General features: G+C 37.4%; 1 protein-coding gene across 1 annotated transcript in view; it reads left to right on the top strand.

Annotated features, from left to right (window-relative positions):
* The first annotated feature begins 7,515 nt into the window (after positions 1–7,515).
* LOC150009127 (general transcription factor II-I repeat domain-containing protein 2B) overlaps positions 7,516–23,985 on the top strand; it is a 62,518-nt gene continuing 46,048 nt past the window's right edge. Inside the window, exons 1-3 of the mRNA XM_090276900.1 lie at positions 7,516–7,550; positions 14,972–15,075; positions 19,803–19,941. Of these exons, the coding sequence (XP_090133026.1) occupies positions 14,977–15,075; positions 19,803–19,941 (238 nt within the window). The 5' untranslated portion in view covers positions 7,516–7,550; positions 14,972–14,976. The remainder of the gene's footprint in view (positions 7,551–14,971; positions 15,076–19,802; positions 19,942–23,985) is intronic.

The following is a 23,985-nucleotide window of genomic DNA, read 5'->3' as shown; positions in this document are numbered from 1 at the left end:
TTCCTTTATCTAAGTTTATGGCCTAATTTTTCAGTTTTAAATATCTGTCCCTTTACAAACTTGTAATGCTGGTAGAAGGTGGGATTTTAAAACATCTTAAATTGTCAGAATTTAAAAATATATAATCCTATGTGAGTCTCTTGAATCTAAAACATTTTACTTTTAAGGGATATCCAAAACGGAGAACCTCTGGTTTGAGATTTGGGGGACAAAAGGGTGCTCCGATGAACGCTGCAATGCGAAACATAGCCACTAGACGGCGATGCTTGCCTACCAATTTGGTGACTCCTGTTTACTGAGAAACAGGGTAAAAGCCTAAAAGCCTGTTACTTCCAGTTAACAGCTCAAGTTATAGTCACAACTGCGCTTTCATATTAAAACCTGGTTGGTTTTATATTCGTATACTGGCTGTATGCTGGCAAATACAGTACTTGCATTTTTGTCCAATTTGTTGCTTGAAAAAGACGGCCCTGCAGCAGAGTATCAGCTACCCGAATGTATTAAAACGTTTGCTAATGTTACCCAGGCTAAATTTTCCCACTACCTCTAATGATGTTGTCCTCAGATGTTCTAATTTCTTTGTTAATTTGGAGTAGCAGAAATTCTCTAATTTGGGAAAGAGTGAATTTAGTTAGTATATTTTCATTTTTATTAACTTTCAATTATGCAACTAATGTGTGATTTTTACTTTTGTAAAAAAAAAAAAAAACAACAATAAAACACTATATATGAAATGGTAAAGGAAAAAATACAGTAAAAAATTTTTAAAAATACCATCCCACTATATATGGATGAGGCTAAAGCGCTGCACATATATTTGGTGCCACAGAAAAATACTATCTTATTTTTGTGTGTGCATGTATTTAAAGAAAATTGGAATGTATCTTATTCTGCAACTTTGTCTTTTCATGCCAACACTATACTGAAGATAATTCTATAATAATTTTTAGGCATATCCCATTATTTCTCACTCTTGTATGTTAGTATGAATAAACTACATCTTATTTAACCATTCTTCTCTTGGTGGGCATTTGGGTGGTTTCCATTTTTTGCCATTACAAGGAACATCCTTGTACAAGTTTCCTTTTGCACCTGAGTGAGGGTATCTCATGGGTTGATACTGATTAACGGAACTGCTGGGTCATAGGAAATGTTCACGTAAAAAAACCTTAATAGATAGTATTAATTTGTTCTGCAACAGATGTGTTACAACAGTATATGAGTGGATTCATTTTTTTCATATACCCAACCCCTGACCCAAACTTCTTAAATGTTTGTCATTCTAATACCTAAAGCATATCTCATTTTTATTTACTCTGTATTTCTGTCATCTCTAGAAAGGTTGAACATCTGATAACTGGCATTTCATGTTTCCTCCACTGAGAACAGTTTGTCTATTCATATCCTTGGCCACATTTCTATTGGGTTGTTTGTCTCATTAATTTATGGAAGTAATTTATATGTATATTCTGCATAGAAATCCTTATGTGTTGAAATATGTTATTCTGTCCTTAATATCTTTTTGCCTACAAAATGTTATTTCGATATAGTTTTATTAATTTTATCCAATAGATCTTTTGCTTTAGAAAGACTGTTTTTATCCAAGATATAAAGATATTCTGTAACAGTTTAAAACACTTAACCTAATACTTTTATTTTTATATTTAGATTTGGATTTGATTTTTATGAATAGAATGAGAGACCAGATTGTATACTTATCAATATTTTTCAAACAGATATCTGATTGTTCGAAAATAATTTATTGGCTATTAACAGACTTTATTTTTTTTAAGTATATTTTATTGATTATATTGTTAAAATAGTTCCAATTTTTTTTCCTTTGCTCCCCTCCGCCCAGCACCCCCCTCCCCCTACAATCCCCCCAAGTCCATCGAAATGCCACTTATAACATATAATAAATTTCCATATACATGGGTCAATTTGTGGAAACTATTCATTTCTGATTTACTTTTTTATTAATTAAAAAAAGAATTATGCCCTGGCAGTGGGTTGAGTGCAAACCAAAAGGTGGCTTGTTCAGTTTCCAGTCAGGGCACATGCCTGGGTTGTGGGCCAGGTCCCCAGTTGAGGGCATGTCGCACAACCATTTTTCTTTCCCTCTTTCTCCCTCCCTTCCCCTCTCTCTAAACAAAAATAAAATCTTTTAAGTTTTTTAAAAAATTGTTTTATCTGCACCCAAGAACTTTTTTTACATTGCTTTTTTAGACAGAGAGGAAGAGAGAGAGAGAGAGAGAGAGAGAGAGAGAGAGAGAGACATGGATGTGAGAGAGAAACGTCAATAAGCTGACTGCCTCCCGAACATGCTCCAACCGGAGAGCCAACCCACAACCCAGGTATGTGACTCTACAGGGGATCAAACCCAAAACCTTTCAGTTTATGGAAGGCCGCTCCAACCAGCTGAGCCACACCAGTCAGGCTGATTTATTCTTGAACCAATATGACAAGGTTTCAACTGCTACAGCTTTATAATATGCTTTGATTTTTATTCAATCAAGTCTTTCTTCTTTATTCTTTTACAACATTGTCTTTGCTATTCATAACATTGACTTTCATATAAATTTTAAAATCATCTTGTCAAGTTGTATTTTAAAATCCCACTGGGGTTTTTACTGGTTGCATTAAATTTATGAGCTAATTGAGAGAAATTAACTAGGATAAAAATGACATTTTACCATCTTGAATTTTCTTATATCACATAAATGTGGTATACTCTAATCTTACTATGGGTTTCAATTATCTTCTTGAATGGTTTTAAACCTTTGCTTACAGATAAGTTCTTTTCAGTTTTCTGAGAACAGGATTTCCCACTTTTTAGGGCAGTAGTCTCCAAATTATTTTGATTACACATCCCTATGGGTAAAATTTGTGAACATGAAAAAATACATACAAATTACTTACACACATACTAATATATAGGTTATAAATTATACAAATTATTTAAATGAGATAAGTATTAAATAAACAATTATCTTTTCAATAGAATTTGAGAGAGAGAGAGAGGTCTGTTGTTTCAGTGATTCATGCATTCACTGGTTGCCCCCGGTATATGCCCTCACCAGAGATTGAACCCACAACCTTGGCACATCAGGACAACACTCTAACCAAGACACCTGGCCAGGGCAAACAATGATTTTTAAACAAATCTTATTTTGTTAAACCATATGCTCTTATTAAAAATTGTTGTGGTTGTCCTGACTTATGTGGCTCAGTTAGTTGGGGGTTGTCCTACAAAGTGAAGGGCCACTGATTCAATTCCTGAATGAGGCACATGCCTGGGTTGCAGGTTTGGTCCCCAGTCAGGGCATGTTCAAGAGGCAACAGATCAATGTCTCTCTCACATCGATGTTTCTCTCCCTCTCTTTCTCCCTCCCTTCCCATCTCTCTAAAAATAACAAAAAATAAATTTAAAAAAAATTGTTGTGATTGGAAAACAGCAGTGGTAATATGATTTTAGTGAGAACAATGTGCCTGTATATGCTTAAGCATTTCATGATACAGAAATGTGAAGAGCTGATTTTCTTAATATGGGGTATAATTTATATATAATAAACTGCACTCATTTAAACTGTACAGTTTGATAAATTTTGAAAAATGTGTAATGTATTCATTCACCTGTTTGAGATCATCACAATCAACATACAGCATAATTCCATTTCCCACAAAACATACTCATGTCTTTTGTAACCCATCCCTTTCTCCACCCCTGGTGCTAAGAAGTTGATATTGTTTTCCACCATTATAATATTAGTTCCTAGAATATGAAGCACTTTCTAGAATAATAATAAGTATACATAGTCATAAAATATGGCTCTGTTATGTCTGGCTTCTTTGACTTAGTATGATGATTTTGGAGATTAATCCATGTTTTTGCCTATACCCAGAATTCATTATTTTTTATTGCTGAGTATCACTCCATTATATGGACATACCAATATTTTCTTGTTAATTCACTTGTTGATCGACATTTGCTTGTTTCTTGCATCAGATATAATGAATTAAGCTGCTTGTGAACATTCATGGGCAAGTCTTTGTACTGACATATATTTTATTTATCGTAGGTAGATACCTGTAAGTGGAATGCCTGCATCACGTAGTGGGAGGATTTTCACCTTCAAAAATTTCTTATTGTGGTAAAATATACATAACAAAATTTATCATTTTAACAATTTTTTAATGAAAAAGTTTATTGATAATTTTTACATTTATGTTCGTGAGGGATATTAGTCTGTGCTTTACTTCTCTTGCAATGTCTTTGGTCTGGATATCATGGCAATGCTGGAATCATAAAATGAGTTAGAAAGATATCCTTCTCTTTAACTTTTGGGAAGATTTCTTTTACCTTAAATGTTTCATAAAAATCACCAGTTAAGTCATCTGGGTCTGTAATTTTCTATGTGAAAAGATTTTTAACTAAATTACAATTTCTTTAGTAAATATAGGTCTATTCAAGTTATCTATTTCTCTGGAGTTTTGGTAATTTGTCTTTCAAGGAATTTGTACACTTCACTTAAATTGGCAAATTTAGTGCCAAGAACTTGCTCCTAATTTTCCTTTACGATGTATTTTGCTTGTTTTTTAGTTGCTTGGGTAGAAACAGGTTAGAACCTGTACTCTTACCTTGAGATGGAATTATTAGACCACTTTTGAGCAGAGGCATGAAATGAGTTACTAGTTACAGACTTCTTCTGGATGTTGTTAACAATAATCTGAAGAGAGATAAGGGCAGAATTAGGGAGATAAAGTGGTATTTAATTGCAAAAGACTACATTGCAAAGACCAGTGTGGTGATAGTGGTGTTAAGAAAGTGGTAGAATCTTAGTCAAGTTAGAGTTGACTAAGCTGTCAGAAGGATTAGTGTCAGGGACAGGAGAAGGATGCTTCTACGGTTTTTGTCCTGAGTAACTGGAAGAATGGAGTTTCATTGAGAAAGGGGAGACTGCAGGAGGAACTGTGGAGAGGGTGAGACATGTTCTCCTTAAGGTGCTTATTTATCCTCCAAGTGTAGACATCAAAGTAGGCAATTGGTTACATAGATTGGAGTTGAGGGGAATGGTTGATGCCAGAGATACACACTGAGAGTCATAAACATTTCAATGGTATTTAAGGCCCCAAGACTGGACAAAGTCATTGAAGGAGTGAGAGCAGAAGGGAAAGAGATCCAAGACTAAATCTTGAGTTAGTGCTCCATGTAAAGGTTGGGCGAGGGGTGGGAATGGGGAGTTTGCAATAAACTGAGGAGAACAGCCAGAAAAGTAGGCAGAACAACAATCAAGTGTGGTTTCTTAGAAGCCTAGAAGTGTTTCAGAGGATGTAGTGATTGGTTATGTCAAGTGCTGATACATAAAGTAATTCATGGACTGAAAAATGACTATAGATTTAGCAATGAGGACGTCACTTGTGACCTTGGAAAAAACACTTTTAATGGAGTCGTGTGGGTTAACTGGAATGGGTTCAAGAAAGAATGAGAAACCCTGACTGGTGTGGCTCAGTTGGTTGGGCATCGTCCTGCAAAGTGAAAGGTCCCCAGTTCCATCCCTGGTCAGGGCACATGCCTGGGTTGCTGGTTCGGTCCCCGGTTGGGGCACAAGTCAGCTGATCAATGTTTCTCTCCCTCCCTTCCCCTCGCTCTAAGAAAAGTAAAGTCTTTTTTAAAAATGAGAAAAATTACATATTTGTTAATTCACTCACTCACTAAAATGTACAGGTAAACTCAAAACCAACGTTTTGCAGATGTGCAGAGTGGCAGATTTGAGCTGCACACCACACACACTCCCAACTGAGGTAGAACAAAGCAACCATCTTATTTCAGCTATCGCAACTGCCTGTTTTATGCTATATTTTCACATTATTGTTTTTTGTTGGTTTTGCTGTTTAAAGTCCCTCTCAAGTGCAGTGCTGAAGTGTTTTCTAGTGTTCCTAAGCACAAGGCTATGTGTGCCTTATATAGAAAATTCTTGCTAGATAAGCTTCCTTAGGCACGAGTTCCAATGCTATTGGCCATGAGTTCAACTAATCAACCAACAGTATCTAGTAAACAAGGTGTCTTTAAACAAAAACACACATATAACAAGATTATGTATTGATGGGGTCACAAAAATGTAATGACCAGAACTGGGCAAAAGCCTAACCTTGTATTTCCCCTGGGAGCAGTGATTCTGTCTTGCCAAGTCAGCATTTGCTACGACTTTATAGAACATAACTCTACTGAATAAGAATCAACTCTAACATAATGTAAATATTTTCAAACATCATTTTTTTAAATTGATTTTCGAGAGAAAGAGGAAGGGAGAAAGAGAAACACCAACTTGTTATTTCCCTTATTCAGGCAATCACTGGTTGATTCTTGTATGTGCCCTGACCAGAGACCTAACCCACAACCCTGGGGAATCAGGATGCTGTTCCAACCATCTGAGCTACCTACCCACCAGGGCTAAACATCTTTTAAAATGATGTCCAAAAGGCAGGTACTTTCTGAACTAATTGTTGAATTATCTTTACCTTTAAAGTCAATTTAAAAGAAAGAACAGCCATCTGCTAGGAAGCATATTTTTGATAGCCACTTAAAAAATGTCAGCATATTGAACAAAATTGAACAAGAAACAGAATAACAGTAGTCGGAGGGGGAGAGAAGGGGGTACGTAAGGGAAGGGTCTAAAAAAAAAAGTCATCATATTTGGGACACATCATTTTGCAAAAGAAATTATGTATAGAACATGTATTAAGACATTTACCTTTTGTCAAGGAAAGACAGAGAAATGAGGCCACTGTCTTCAACTGTGTAATAATTTTTTATATAAATAAGGCATATTATCTTAAATCTGAGCAATGGGTAAATGTTTTATTACCCTATTCTTTTGATATATTTAAAACAAATATGGAGCTGTAACTCAATCGGATTAAAGAACACTATATAAAGCTTGACTATTTGCTAAATTGCTATCATCAACTACGGGCCGCTCCTGATTGGTTGTCTATGTCACTGACTCCACGGGAAGGTCAGGGCACACAGTTACAGTTTATAGCAACTCGGGGACTTTAAGACAGCTTCAGCGGTCCCTGGAGTTGTGACACCCCTCTAAAGCTATGCACTGCAATCATGCTAAAGTACATGAAATGAGCGATATCCACGTTTGGAGGCGGTATCTAGGGATGAGACCAGACACGTGCCAGCATTCCAAAGGCTGGAGAGGGATGAACGTGTCTGGCCTTTAGCTAAACAGGGCTGAGAGCCTCCAAATAAAAGTGTGCATCTCAACTGGATTCTGCATCACCGGAAACGGCAACTCCCACTTGGGGCGCTGCGGACACACGAGTTGAGGCTGCCTTCCAGGAAGCCAAAAAAAAAAAGGGGGGGGGGACAAAGAGAAAAAGGAGGGATAGTGGGGAGCAGGCCCTCGACGGCCACCCACAAGCCGCGCCCCCACCGCTTCGCCGTACCGGCCGCTGCCCTTGGCCTTTGTACGCTCCCCGGTGGCCTAGCCCTCGGACCCCGCGGCCCCCCGGCCGCTGCCCGCTGGCGTGGACCTCAGGTGCGTACCCCGCCCCAGCCGCCATTAAGAGCGGGTGCTTTTCGTGGAAATTTCTCCTTACACGGGGCGGCCGAAGGGGAGATTTATGGAGGCCGCCCGCTCAGGCACACAGAGGGAAGTGCCCCCTTCCCCACTGGCCCAGCGGGCCCCGAACCCCGTTTCTTGAGTGTAGGGCCCGAGGAGTGGGGGTGGGGCGAGAAAGCCCTGTCGTGGGGGCAACGGTCGTACGCACAGAACGCCCATTCCTCTCCCTTCTGATTGGCTGGGCGGCGTGGTTGGGGGAGGATGCTGCAGGCGCTGGGCTCCCTGGGGCCTAGGGCCTGTGAGGTCACTCCCAGTCGGACGTACGGGGGCTTCTCGCTCTGCACGAAGACGTATCTGATTGGTTAGGTTAGGGGGCGGGGCTTCCCCTGTTGCCTGGAAACTGAGCCTGGCTCCATAGCGGAGTCGCCCCGACTCCGCCCCTCACATGGGCGTTACCGAGTGGCCCGCGGCGTGTGTTTTGTAGTGGTCGATGTCAGCCAGGCACCCTCCAGCAGAAAATGAGTCCAGAGGCCCTAAGAACAGTTTCTAGGCCAGGAGTGCGGTCTATCACTTATGGATTAAAGATGAAGCGGAGGAAAGGCTCGCAGGGCTGGATATCCCGCCCTTCAAACCCAAGCTTTGCTGTTTAATAACAGCTTTATGGGGATACGCTATAAAATTCACCCTTTGAAACTTAATGATTTATTGGGTTTTAGTTTACTCATAGAGTTTTGCAACCATCAATTCCAGAACACTTTCATCACCCGAAAAGAAACCCCGATTCTAATGGCAGTCATTTCCCATGTCCCACCCCAGCTCTCAACCACTGATATAGTTCCTGTCTCTATGGCTCTTGACTATTCTGGACATTTTCTGTAGGTGGTTTGTTTCATTCTTTTTTATGGCTAAATAATCGCCGTAAAGGTATACCATATTTTCATTTTATGGCAATTTATGGCAATTTGGGTGGTTTCCACTTTTTTAGCTATTATGAATTATGCTGCTATGAGCATTTGTTTACATGTTTTTGTGTGCATATGTTTTCACCTCTTGAATATATACCAAGAAATGGAATAACTGGGCCAAGCTTTGTGTTTTAAGAGGGAGATTTTTTACAGTTTGGTTTCATGCTGGTAATTTGAAATAAACAGATGTCTAGATATAAGATTGAATGTTCCTCAGAGACGCAACAGAAGAATTAAGCAGCCTTTTCTTCCACTTGGGGAGGAAGGCTTGATCAGTGTGACGAGCCACCTTGCCTTTAGTGGACACAGGGCTTGGCGCCAGCTGCAGCAGATGTTACTCTGAAGTGCGATTTGGAGTGGCTCCCCGTTCTTTCCTGCTGCCTGTTGTTTAGCTCCTTGATGATTGCTGCCCAGAGTTCCAGGTCTTTGCCCACACCTTCAGTGGGGCCCGTTTTTCCCCTCATTCTCAGATTGCAGTGCTTGCTCAAGTGCCCAGTTGGTGACTGTGTTCCCACATGCTCTGGACCATTTCAAGGGTGTCTGGCTTTCATTTTGCCTGTTATGTGCTATTCTGCCATATCTGTGCAGGCCCACCTCACTTGAGAACACAGAAGGTGGATATTATTCACCTTTGTTTCCTCCCTGCCCATCCTGCCAGCATGTATGTTTTCACATATGAGGTGCTCAGTACATTTTTTAAATTTTCATTAATGTATTCGGCTAAGCTGAAGTTCTTAACTATTTGTTAATCATTTAAATTTTATTAAAAATACATGTCATTTCTATTTCTCTTCCATACTCCTTTATCATTCCAGAATAGAAAGAATACTTTGTGAAATTTGTTATTCTTTTTAAAAAATTTCCCAGCTTTATTGAGATGTAATTGACATATAACACTGTATTTGTTTTAGGTGTCCACGATAGTGATTTGATAATATGTGTGTATTGTGAAATGATTGCTACAATAAGTTTAGAGAACATTCATCACCTCACATGATACAATTTTTTGTTCTTGTGGTGAGATCTTTTAAGATCTATTCTCGTAGCAACTTAATACAGTATTGTTAACTATACTCACCATACTATACATTACAGCCCCAGGACTTAATTTATTTTAAACTGGAAGTTTGTACCTTTTGGCCATCTTAATACATTTCTGTTGAATGCTGAGTTGTGGAGAAGGTGGCACCTCAGGAACTTGTTAATTAAAATCAAGACCTCAGAGACCAGAAAAATTAATCTTTGGAAAGGAAAATTAGAAACACTCTAAAAAATAAACCAAGCCTCCATTTCAAGATTTCAGAGGTTTGATAAACAGAGTGGGTGACATTTCAAGTGATGAAAACTCTTAATTGATGGAAATGAATTCTAGATCAGGGATGAGCAAACTTTTTATATAATGGGCCAGATAATAACTATTTTCGGTCAGCAGCATGTGGTCTCTGTCACATGCATACAACCCTGCCTTTGCAGGAAAGCAGCCATAGACAAAACTTAAACAAATGAATGAGGTTGTGTTCCAATAAAGCTTTATTTACAAAAATAGGTGGCAGTCTGGATTTGACACACAGACTGTAGATTGTAGATCCCTGTTCTCGATGTTTGCTTTTCATTAGAAAAATACTAATGTTGAAAAGGTAAGGAAGTCCCCAAGGATTGCTGAGGAAACTATATTAGATTTAGGAGTTTTTTTTAGTTTACATGTCTAGTTTTTAAGAACAAACAATTAAGTGTTATATAAAATCTGTGATCTAAATGAATGTTGCCAGTGCTTTAGATTTGAATAGAAAAGAAGTTAATTACCATATAGACATTGGGAGGTTTTACACTGTGGTACAAGCTTTCATTGTCAAAGATTTTTAGTTTTATTAGGGTGCGAAGATTTTTTTTTCTTGGGGAAATGTTCTTAATGTGGGAAGCCCCATGTTAGCTTATAACGATGTTTCATTATTTTTGACATTGTGTTAATGCGTGGTGTGTTCTAAATAAAGATATATAAAAGACAAGGTGCCTACTTTCATTTATTAAGTAAAGGATACAAACAGAGCAATAATTATAAAACATTCGTTGTTTAAATTATTACCAGTATCCCAATAGATTTTACCAACTGATAATTCATTTTGAGATCCACCTAGTTTCATTCAGCCTATTATTTTATTCTCTCAAAAACCAGAGTTTTGATATCACAGCTCTCTTAGGGATTACTGTGGTGTAATGAGCAGAAACAATATCTTTACCACTGGCACTAACAGATATCCATCAAGCAGTTTACATTTGTGTTTTAGAGGAAGGCTTTGATGAAGTCTTCTCTAAAGAAAGAATTGTGTGAAATAATAGACAATGGAGTCACACTATGATTGAGCTGCAAAAAATGAAATGAGAAAAATACCTATTAAAATATTTCAGGAACTTTCTGTCATTCCACTATTGGAGCATCTGAGTTAGCTGCAAGCATGAGCTGGGAACCTGGAATATGCCAGTCGCTTAACTGGTCTTTCTGGGACAGATATTTACTGCTTCCTTGGATAATTTGGACAATGCTATAATTTCCCTTTGGGTGTACCTATATATATTGTAAATATGACTGCTGTATGAGGCCTTGTCTTTTTCTTTTTTTAACAGTGTTTGAAGTAGTTTATTCTGAAAGATAATGGCCAAGAATATCAGTTTCTTAGCCATAGGTTTAAATATCAATAACATATTAAAGAGCTTTGATTGTAGGTTTATCTTTAGAACCATGCACATTTACCCACATTAATCCTTTTTTAAAACAAATATTTGTCTTATTTTAGATAAAAATTGAACACATGTTCAATATATTAAAGTTTATTTTGAAATCTTAGCGAGATGTCTATAACTTCTATGGAAAAATAACTTTAATGTTTCAACCAAGTAATGCAGTTAGTTTTTAAAAATATAGACAAAAATATGGAATTAAAATACTAGTCTTGCCAATGGACATAGTTTACATAAAATAGAAATCATTTGAAGTTGTTCCTTTTCACCTGAAATTATTTAATCTGAATTCCTGATGAAACATTCTAGATACTGATTTTCCCAAAAGAAATTACATGGTATTGACCATGTAATTTTTAAAAACAGAAGTGAACATATAAATGACATGTATTTAGGTCAATTTTAAAAAATAATTTTTTAAATATAAAACAATCTTGAACTTACAAAAAATTGCAAGCACACTACAAACACTTTTTTTTTCTGAACTACTTGAGAGAAATTATCAACCTGAGGGCACATGACCCGCAAGTACTTACAGTGAGTATTTCCTATAAACAAGAATAGCAGCATTATTAAAATCAAAATTAACCTGACTTCCAGTCAAGATGGTGGTGTAGGCAGACATGGCTTGCCTCTTCATACAACCATATCAAAATTACAGCTAAAATAGAGAACAACCATCACTCAGAACTGACAGAAATCAAGTTGAATGGAAGTCTGACAACTATGAAATTGAAGAAACCTCATCTATCCAGACTGGTAGGAGAGGAGGAGACGCGAAGGTGCAGAATGGGTTGGTCCCACACCCACGAGTGGTGGATAAAAATTTGGGAGGGATATGTCGCAAGAAGTCCCAGCCCCACACCAGGGCCCCCAGCCCAGGGTTCCAGTGTCAGTAAGATAAGTCCCCAGAACTTCTGGCTGCAAAAACCAGCAGGGACTGAGTCAGTGGAAGAAATTGCTAGAGCACCAAACAGTTCCTATTAAAGAACCCACACACGGACTCACCTACTCAGACTCACTCCCTCTGAGCTCCAGCACCAGGGTAGCAGCTTGAAAGGCACCGGTGGCATAAAAGAAGGAACTGAAGTGTCTGATAAGCATATGTAAAGGTGCCTACCACCATTAGTATTATGAAGATGCAAATTTCAACCACAAAGTGATATCAGTACCCACCTATTAGAATGACTAAAATTATTTTTGAGTGTTGACAAAGATGCAGAGCAGCTGGTGTTCTCATGTATTAGTGATAGGAACTAATTAGTGGTACAGTCACTTTGGAAAAGTATGTCACTTTCTTATGAAGCTAAAAAAAAAATACTTAAGATATGACCCAGCAAGTGCCCTTTTAGGTATTTACACAAAAGAAATGAAAACTTAAGTTGGCACAAAAGCCTCCATTGAATGGCTGTAGTGCTTTTATTCATAATCATTAAAAAAAACCCTGCAAATAACACAAAAGTTCTTTAACTGACAAAAAGATATGTTGTGTTACGTCCCTACAACAGTGAATTCAGTGATAAAAAGAATAAACTGATACAGGAACAGCACAGCATGGGATTCCATTTGCATGACATTCTGGACTTGGCAAAACTACAGGGACAGAGACAGATCAGTGGTGGCCAGAGGCTGGGGTGCAGGGCATGGATTGCCTACAAAGAGTCATGGAGGAGTTTTGGGGGTGATGGAACGGTCTGTCCTATACCTTGGTTTTAGTGGTGTCTACGGACTATATATTTGTCAAAACATATAAAACTGTGTACTAAAAAGGGTGAAGTTATTATATGTAAATTATACCTTAATTAAATTTTTATGACATGACCAGGTATTTCACCTTTAATAATCAAAGAAATGAAACATGATTCTAATGAGGGTCTAGTTTACATCAGTTAAAAGTGTTTTTATAATATTGTAAAAACTTATTTCTTAAAAGGAAAGTGTAAATGGCCATCATTTTGACTTTTTTTCTTCTTAGTAAATAAAATATGCAGATAAACAGTGTTTGAGCTCGAGATGATGTCCCACTTTGCCTTTTGGTCTGCTTCATTGAGAGACCTCAATGATGTTTTTCATTTCGCAAAGTACCCATGCGGGAACATTTTATAGTGCATCCTCCAGGCACTTGAGAGTGAAGGGAGTGCCCTTACTAACTTCACCTGCAAGGCAGGGTGAACTGGGACTCTCCTGACCCAGGATGTGTGGTCACTGGAATCACGGGGCACCTCTCTGCTCCACCATGAATCAGCTGCACACCCTGAACAGGCTTCCTTCCCATTCTGGTGTTTGCATGGAATCATTGTTCCCTTACGGTGTGTAAATATTAAACTGAATTATGAGAAAAGCTCTGGAACCTAGTATGTGTCCTCTGAATGCTAATTTCCTTTTTCTTCATCCAACCTGTCTTCTATTTCATTTTATTTATTTAGTTAGTTTATTTTTTATTGCATCTTTTTCATTATCATTTATTCCCCTTATACCCTCTTCAACCTTCCCCCACCTGATTTCATTTGTTTTTTTAAAACAGCTTCAATTGGATAAAACTTACATACCACACCTATTACAGTATACAATCGAATGGTTTTTACTGTATTCAGAGTGTGCAGTCAACACCACTGTCAGTGTTGGAACATTGTCATCACCCCCAAAAGACACCCTGAACCCTGTTGCTACCCCTCCCATCAGCCCTAAGCCAACGCTCATCATTGGGCTCGACTGGATCATTCAGGACAGATTATTATGTATTTATTTAAAAATCATGTTTTTCAGGATTATAAATGCTCAAAGATTTCCCCATTCTGGACATTTCATTTGGATGGACTCATTATGTGGTTTCCTTGATTTTAAATTGAGGGGGCTCAGACATGGTCAGAGGTGAAGGTGGTTGTTTAGCATTTCCTTCGTAGAAGAGGAGCCTGGGTGCAGCCCACTGGGGTCACGCAGCTGGTTAGTGGTGTGGGAGGTACACAGCCTGGCTCTCTCGGCAGCTGGTCCTGTGGGGACCAGCGCATCATGCCTCATGCTCCATGAGCTTGCGTCACCAGCCTGGCCTGCTTCATGTACCTTTTACTAACAAATGTGATTAAGCCACCTAAGGCAGGAGCGTGACAAGGATTAATTTTGTATGCTTTATTTAAAAACAAAAAAACACTTTCTATGGTGTTAGAGAAACTTCTTCAAAGAAAAATTTTAATGCTAACTTGATACAGAGTTTGGCGAAATCTGAAGTGAGCTTTTATGCAGGAGAAGCCCTAGCAGGAAAGGAAAGGGGATTTTCTCTTCCCATCTTTAGTATGCAAACCCACTTAATCTCCTTTTTCTGTCTATGTGAAGCAGAATGTGGTTATCTGGCCCTGCCATGCTGAAATCTGACAAAACATCACTGGATCAGTAAGGTTCGTTTCCTTCCCTTCCTCAGATAGGAAGTAGTAGGAGTTAACATGCTTCTCTAGCCTAACACCTAATTTTACTTTATGAGGAAGTGATGTCTAGAATTAGTGAAAAATACACTCCATGAAAGTTAGCATTTCTATACAGAGGCCTTGGGTTAATCACTTAATGTCTTTAAGTGTCGATTTCTTCAACTCTGAAGGAAGGTTTGAACTAGGTCACGTGGAGGACCCTCACAGCTCTAAAGGTGTGTTTAGTAGGACACTGTGGGTTTCTGCTGCTCACTTTCTTCTTACTTCTCTTGCACAGGAATCATGGCACAAGTAGTAATGTCTGCCCTGCCCATCGAAAATGAGGCATCCTCAGAGAGCAGAATGGTGGTGACATTCCTCGTGTCTGCTCTGGAGTCAATGGTGAGGTGGTCTACGGTTCTATTACACATTCCACAGTTGGATCACTGTAGAAATAACAGAACTGTGAAACACTTCACTGTCATTTTTAATATTCAACTTCAGTTCTATATCCTGTCCATATAAGCATACCCTTCTTCATAGAGGATAATGGGCTGGTCAAATAATTTTTTAAAATTTATCTTATTGTTTTGTTTTTCATACATTATGAATATAATGATATAAATTTGAGCTTTGCAGGTATGAAAATTTAATGAAGGCACATCTGTGTTACCTTGTTTGAGAATAGTTTTTCTCTACATTTGAAGGTAAATTAATAATCCGCTTATATGCATCCATTTACATCCAAATGTAAATTTTACCTGGTATGTGAAAATTTGATGCTAAATTTCTATAATCTCAAAGTATCTGATCGCAAAATACTTAACTGATTAAAAAGGGAAAACCAGTAGCTTTGTAAAAGTGGAGAAACCCCACAGACAGCCCCGTAATCAAGTGATCAAATGGGACAGACTAACATCATGTGTCTCCTGCTTTGAAGCACTTAGAAGGAGCAGAACCACTTCTGTGGCATTCCCACCAAAAGTGCATAACCTGAATCTAGTGAGGAAACATCACATAAACCCAAATTAAGGGACATTCTATAAAATCATGGACTGGACTTATATAAATATCAATATCATGAAAGGCGAAGAAACTGTTCCAGACGAAAAGAGGCGAAAGAGACAGGACACCAAATAGAAAGTGTGACCCTGGATTGGAGTTTTTACCAGAAAAATATATATGTAGATATTTATTTATTTTTATTTTTCTATGAATAATATTATTGGGTCAACTGGCAAATACCAAACACACACATAACTCTCACATACACATGCATGTGCACACACACGTACCTGCAAAACCAAATAAAGAGAAATTTTGAAAACAAACTATGATAAACAGAATAATGCCCCCCACCAAAGCTGTTCATGTCCTCGTCCTGAGCTGGTGAATGTTACCTGATTTGACAAAAGGAATTCTACAGATGTGATTAAGTGAAGGCTCTTGAGATGGGGAGATTATCCTAGATTATCCGTTGGTAAATAAAATTGTTTTTCTTTTTAAAAAACTTGGAATAAATTTTACTTTTTATTTATTTCAATAAATAATGTTTTGGGTTTCTTCAGTTAAATAACCTGAAGTGGAGTTCTGGGTCCTTCTTTGTCTTTTCTTAGAGCCTTTTGTTTTAAAGTCTATTTTGTCTGGTATAAATATTGCAACCCTAGCTTTTTTGTTTTGTTTCCATTTTCATGAAACATCTTTTCCATCTCCTTTATTTTCAGTTTGTGTCCTTTGATCTGAAGTGAGTCTCTTATAGACAGCATATGTAGGGTCATATTTTGTTATCTATTCAGTCACTGTATCTTTTTTTTTCCTTTTTATTGAATTTATTGGGGGTAACCCTGGTTTCAGGTGCACAATTCTACCACACGTCATTTGTACACTGTGTCATGTATTTACCATCCCCAGTCAAGTCTCCATCCATCACCTTTTATCCCTTTCATCACTTTGTATCGGGGTGCATGACATCAACATGTCAGATCACTGGTCACATTCACCTTGATCGCCTGGTCAAGGTGGTGTGGTGATTAATTTTATACGTCAACTTGACTAGTTAAATAATGTCTTGGTGTGTGTCTGGGAGGGTGTTTTTGGAAGGAGTTAGCATTTCAATTTGTGCCCTAGGTAAAGCAGATAGCCTCCCAGTGTGGGCGTGCATCATCCACTCTGTGGAGGGCCCAGCTAGTACAAAAAATGAAGCAGGTTGACTTTGTTCTCTGCCTGCCTGTTGAGCTGAGACATTGTTCTTCTTCTGCCCTCTACGCTCCTTCCTTCAGACTTGGACTAGAATTCACTCTGTCAGTTCTTCACCCTCAGGCCTTTGACCTACACCACTGGCTTTCCTGTAGCTTGCAGACAGCAGATCATGGGCCTTCTCAGCCAATTGCATGAGCCAGCTCCCTGTATAAACCTCGTATTATATATATAAAAATCTTCTATTGTTTCTCTGGAGAACCCTGACTAGTACAGGTAGCATCTGCCACCACGTTTCTCTATTGTTGGGTTCCTCTTTTTCCCTCTTCATGTCCTGTTCTGCGAAAGCAAGTCACTGAGGCCAACCCACAAACAATGATCCTCAGTGACTATAATGGTGAGGCGGCATGGCCTCTACCACAGTGATTGTGGGAGTGTGAGCCCCTCTGAAATACTGTTTGTAATATGTTTCAGGAACCTTGAAATGATTTATACCCTTTGACTGAGGTGTTCCACTTGTCTGATTCCATCTCACGGAAATAAGCAAATGTGCACAGAAATATTTATGTTCTTAGATGTTTATTATAGTATTATTTATAATAGGAAAAAACTTTTAAATTATGGTTAAACTGGCATATGGTGATTACATTGGGCCTAACTGGATAATTCAGGACAGAATATTATATATTTATTTTTAAATCATGCTTTTCAGGATTATAAATGCCCAAAAGTAATAAGCAGAAGGCCAACCTATATACAGTAGTGTGATTCTAATTTTGTTTTAAAAAATTATACATGTATGTGTGCATATTTCAAAATGTTAGTAGTGGTTAATTCTGGGTAATAGGATTACAGGGGATTTCTTTTTCTGTGTACTTTTCTGTATTTGCTATTGATAAAATTTTATAATATGTGTTTTTCACAATGAGAAAAAATGCTTTTCAAAAGATCTTTTTTATTGACGATGACCAAAGTCAGGCTAACAATTGGTAACTTCACCTAATACCAGAGCCTGTATGTTAGATTAACCACTGAATCCTTGGCTCCTTTGATGTAAACAGATTTTCCATGAAGCTAATGGAGCCTGAGCTCTGGGCTCCCCACTTGCACTGGCCCTTCCATGGGCTTGGCAGAGTCCTAGCAATATGTTTTTGTAAAACTTGCTAGAATAAGGTATTTTAACCACATCAGTGAAGGTTGCTGTCTCCTTCTACTCTGATTTTCTCTCTGCCACGGCCCCTGTACTAGTATCCTGTGGCTGCTATAAAAACTTACACCAACTTCGTAGCTTTAAACAACACACATATATTATCTGATAGTTCTGCAGGTCAGAAGGCAGAAAATGGGCTTTTCAGGGCCATAATCAAGGTGTCAACAGAGCTGCATTCCTTCTGGAGGCTCCAAACAGAATCTGTGCCTGGCCTTTACCAGCTCCCAGAAGCCACCCGTTTCCCTTGTCTTGTGGCCCTTCCAGCCAGGGCACCACTCTGCTCTCTTTGATTCCATTGTCGCATCTCCTCCAGCTTCCCCCTTTTCCTTGTCAGGACCCTCGTGATTACGCTGGTTCACTCTGGATAATCCAAAATTATCTTCCCATCTCAAGATCCTTAATACAATCACATCTGCTGTGTAAGGTAACCTGTTCACAGGCTCTGGGGATGAGGATGTGGACATCTTTGCAGGGCCATTATTCTGCTGACCCTATCCACTGTGTCAGGTGATGTTGGAGTAGACATGACATCTTTGGGGTCTTGATAAGGGGAAGTTGGACTGGGATACATTTAGTTTTAGTTTAGTGGTATTATGTGGCTTGCTGTTATTTTTATGTCTGGGTAACCTATGTCAGTGTAGGAATAGTTTCCAGGAATATTCCTATAGTCCACTGTGTCCACTCATCCAGTGACATGACATCAAGGGACAAAGCCTGAGGTCATATTGTGGTGTGAACATATATGGATAGTAGAGATGAAACAAGATTTTAAATGTACAGAGCCAGAAGCTGGTCTGGAGGAAATTCCTCTACTCATTAAACAGGTAAAATTGCAAACAGGATTTGTGTTTCACTGATGCCTTTTTGAAACTGAAGTTCTCTGTGGTCAGGAATATACCCAGTAATGTAGCATTCTTTTTGAAAAGAACCACACAAAGTAGAATGAATCAGAATGCTTGTCTGTAGGCTATAAACCTGCAAGTATGTCTGTATGAGTTTTCATGTTTTATGCATCCCTACCATCAATAATAAAAATGTAATCAACTATGTTGAAGGAAATATTAAATTATTAAAATGATATTTTAAAAATTATTGTCAGAAGAAAAGGCAATCTAAGAGTCTATAGCCTAAAGTGTAGGACAATAGATTCTGCACCCAATTCCATTGTACGGTCCTGCCCCAGCTGGTGACCTGCCCATCAACTCAGTTCTGTCACTATATACCCAGAGACAACATTCAGTCTCAGAGGCTGCCAGCTCAGTCCCACAAGACCGACCCACCTTCAGATGCCAGTCGCAATCAAGGTTGTCACCTGTGCTTTGGATCTGTCATATCTGATCTGTCATAAGTGGAGGTTCCCACGACCCCCTTCCTCAGGTTTGATTAATTTTCTAAAGCGGCTCACAGACCTCACCTTTATCCCTCTCTTCACTTTGAAGAGTTTTAGAAGCTGTGTGCCAGGAACAAGTGGACAAAGACCAAATATATATTTTTTTATTGTAAATCGCAATATCACAGTGGTTAATAAAAATATATTCTTCTCTGGGTTTAATGATGTTTATGGTATTTGCTTGATAAATTTGTTCTTTTCTTGGTGATTTTTCTCATGCTAAATAAGTATTCATTTTGTACCTAAAACTGTATTTTCTTAAAGCAGACCTCTTAGGCACTACAAAATCTGCATCTGCCCTTGAATATAACACTTTATTCTTTGTAATTTCAGTGCAAAGAACTGGCCAAGTCCAAGGCAGAAGTGGCCTGCATCGCAATGTACGAAGCAGACGTGTTTGTCGTTGGAACTGAGAAAGGACGAGCTTTTGTCAATGCCAGGATGGATTTGCAAAAGGATTTTGCAAAATACTGTAGGTGTTCACAGTTTTATCCTTTGTATTCATAAGTCTTAAAGTATTTGCAGGCAAGTCTTATGTAATGTTTTCTTCTAAGATGTCATAAGCATTATTCTAAAAATGGTTCTGACACATCTCCTTTGACTTGGCATCCCAGTGAATCGCTGCTGAACACTGGTGGGCCCAGGGAACGTCATTGTGTTTTGTAGTGGGTTCTCAGTGGGACCCAGGTTTTGTAGACTGAATTTGAAGCAGATAAAGTAAGTTGTCTTTGGTTTCTAAAATAAACCCACATTTTAAAAATACTCTTTATTTTGCTCCTTCCTAAAGGAAAGGGTAAAACTCCACCAGGGCTTAGTAGGTATTATTATTCTAGGGAAATTATACTCTAAGGCAGTGATTTTCAACCTTTTTCATCTCATGGCACAAATAAACTAATTACTAAAATTCTGCAGCACACCAAAAAAAATTTTTTTTGCCAATCTGACCAAAAAATAGTATAATTTTGATTCATTCACGCTAAACAGCTATTGTTGTGTTGGCTGTTGTCATTTTTTAACTTGACAATCTAAGAGAAAAGAGGTCAGTGCCCCTGACTAAACAGTCAGATGTGGCATGTTTTTAAAATTCCTATGGCAGACCAATTGAAAATTGCTGTTCTAAGGTGTTAAAACCTACGTTTTGTGTAGTGATTATCTGTACCACTGTAGATCATCTACCAAGCATTCAGTTAGCAATTTTATATCTCCTGGAATCAAGAAAGGAAAAAACAAAAGAAAGCTTAATCAAAGGGTAGATATAGAGACAGCTGTAGATATATAGATACGTAGATGTCTTCAGGGATTGGCAGAGGATATGTATATGTGTGTGTGATCTTGATGTCTTTGTGTGTGTATATATATGTAATCTTGATATGAGATACACATTTGTTTTTAATTAAAATTATGTATATATAATTTCTTTTCGAGGACAAAGCCTGGGTCCTGTTATGAGACCCACACAGCATCGCCTTTGGTCAGACTAAAGGGGCCCCTCAGCACAGCATTTCCTGACCGGAGCAGCTGGGAGAGATAGAGGGGAACACAGAACAGGACTAAAATTGGAAGGGACGTTAGAGATACACAGTGAGAGAAAGAGAGAGAACAAGCTCCTTGGGAGCCATCTCTCAGAAACCAGAAAGGCAGGACATGTTCCCAAGGGGCTTGGCCTGGGGAAGAGACCTTGACTCCCACTCGACTTTAAGGAACAGGCTGAGATGGGACATGTCCACCAGCTCCCTTCCTACTCACAGGAGACTTTCTCATAAATAAATGAGATTGGTTGATTCAGACTGACTTCTAAAACCAAAATTTAGAGTCTCTACTATCAAGAAGATAGACTGAAAAATGAATTAGTAACTATGGTGAGTATGTGATTGGTGAACAAGAAGGGTATTCTCAGTTCATTAATGTCAGCTGGCAATTGGATTTCTAATTGTTGAAATTTAATTACAGAGTTTCTTTTAAAGTTTCACAACTGCATGCCAGTTTTTCAGATATAGGGCTATTCATGTTTTCTATTTCCTTTTGTACTCATTTCAGTAAACTTTATTTTTAATTTATTTATTTTGTCTAAGTTGTCAAATTGTTGGCATTAAATGATTTATAATATTTGCTTTATAATTTTAATCTCTATTGATGTGTCTAGTTTCTGATATTGATAATTTTTGTATTTTTTTTTATAAATCTTGCAATAAATTTATCTGTTTTACTTATCTTTCCAATGAGCCAACTTTCACCTTTGTGATTTTCTCTATTGTTTGTCTGTTTTCTTTGTCAATTTTTTTTGCTTTATCTTTATTATTTCCATACTTATAATTTCTTTGGATTTATTTGCTTTTCTCTTCTAGCTTTTTCATTTGGTAACTTAGGTCATTGACTATTTTTAAAAATATTAATTTAAAGTTATAATTTTCCCTTTAGGTTCTGCTTCAGCTATATTCCAAAGACTTTGAATGTTGTGCTTTTATTATCATTTAGTTCAAAATATTTTCTAATATCTCTAGTAATTTTTTTCAACCCATAGTTACTTAAGAGCATGTTCCTTAATTTCTTAATATTTCGGGATATTTTGATTATTTACATCCAGTTAAATTTGATGGTGCTCCAAAAATATATTCAATATGATTTTAATCTTTTTTATTTTATCAAGGCCTAATTAATGGCTTAGCACATCATTTATGTTGGTGACTATTCCATATGCACTTGAAAAGAGTCTGCATTTAATAGACCAAGTAGGTCAGGTTGTTAAATAATGTTACACAAGTTATCTATATCATTTTGATTTTGCCTACTTATATTTATCAATTACTGACAATAGATTATTAAAATCTCCAGCTATATTATGTGGGAATTTCAGGAAATTAGTGTTAATTATTTAAATATTTGATAGAATTCTCTAGTGATCCACGGGTCTTCAGCTTTTTATTGTTCGAAGGTTTTTCATTATTGATTCAATCCCTTTACTCATTATTGGTCTGTTCAGATTTTATATTTCTTCATAATTCAGTGTTGGTAGTTGAGTGTTTCTAGGAATTTATCCATATTTTTCTAGGTTATCCAATTTGTTGGTATACTATCACTCATAATAGGCTCTTAGAATCCTTTTTATTTCTGAGGCATTGGTTGTAATGTCCTTTCTTTCCTTTCTGATTTTAGTTATTTGAATTTTCTCTCTCTTTTTATCTAGCTAAGGGGTTGTCAAATTTTTTACCTTTTAAAAAACCTGACTTTCAGTTTCATTGATTTTTAATTGTTTTTCTAGTCTCTATTTCATTTCTCTCTGCTCTAGTCTTTATTTTATCCTTCATTCCGATCTTTTGGGTCTAGTTTGTTCTTCTTGTCTAGTTATTTTATTTTATTTTATTTATTGATATGAGAGAGAGAGAGAGAGAAACATCAATTTTGTTTCATTTATTGATGTATTCATTGGTTGCTTCTTGTATGTACCCTGACTGGAGATCGAACCACAACCTTGGCATATAGAGACAATGCTCTAACCAACTAAGCTGCCCAGCCAGGGCTTTTTTCTAGTTTTTGAGATGTAAAAGTTAGCTTGTTGATTTGAGATCTTTTTTTTATTTTCTAATTTTTATCTATAACGTTTCCTCTTAGCATTGCTTTTGCTATAACCCATAAGTTTTGGTGTGTTGTGTTTTCATTTTCATTTGTCACAAGATATTTTCTGATTTCCATTGTGTCTTCTTTGATTCATTGTTTAATTTACACTTATCTGTAGGTTTTCCAGTTTTCTTTGTGCTATTGATTTCTAGTTTCATTCTATTGTGATTTTTAAAAAGATACTTTGTGTGACTTTGATCTTCTTGAATTTGTTAATACTTGGTTTGTGGTGTAAATTTGGTCTATCCTAGAGGATGGTCTATGTGCACTTGAGAATAATGCACATTCTACTATTGTTGGGTGTTCATAATGTCGGTTATGTACAATTGTTTATGATTTTGTTTAATTCCTCTACTATTATTTTTTTTATTTTTTTGTCTGATTGTCCTCTCCGTTATTGAAAGTGGGGGTTGTGAAGTCTCATACATTATTGTGTTGCTCTCTATTTCTCCCTTCATTTCTGCTTCATATATTTAGGAACTCTGATGTCTGGTTCATAAATATTTACAATTTTTCTAGCTTCCTGGTGAATTGACCCTTTAACATCATATAAAGTCCTTCTTTGTCTCTTTTAAGTTTTTGATTTAAAGTCTATATTGACTGATATAGAATAGCCATTCCTGGCTACCATTTCCATTACCATTACCTTTTGCATCTCTTTTAGATATCACTTGCATGGACTGTTTTTTCCCATCCTTTCATGTTCAGCCTATATATGTTCCTAAATCTGAAGTGAGTCTTGTAGATGGCATGGTGTCCCATAAGTCCTTTATGCTTCCTTTGCTTTTATTTTTCCTTTTTGCTCCTCTAAAATGACTTGTTTTGAGTCTGTTTTTTCTTTCTTCTGCCTAATAAAGTAGGCTATTAAACACCTCTAATTAATTTTTCAGTTCAGTTATAG

The sequence above is a fragment of the Furipterus horrens genome, unplaced genomic scaffold (genome assembly GCF_987537825.1).
Source record: "Furipterus horrens unplaced genomic scaffold, mFurHor1.1.pri manual_scaffold_5, whole genome shotgun sequence".
Classification (NCBI taxonomy): Eukaryota; Metazoa; Chordata; class Mammalia; order Chiroptera; family Furipteridae; genus Furipterus; species Furipterus horrens.
This window is presented reverse-complemented; position numbering and strand designations above follow the sequence as displayed.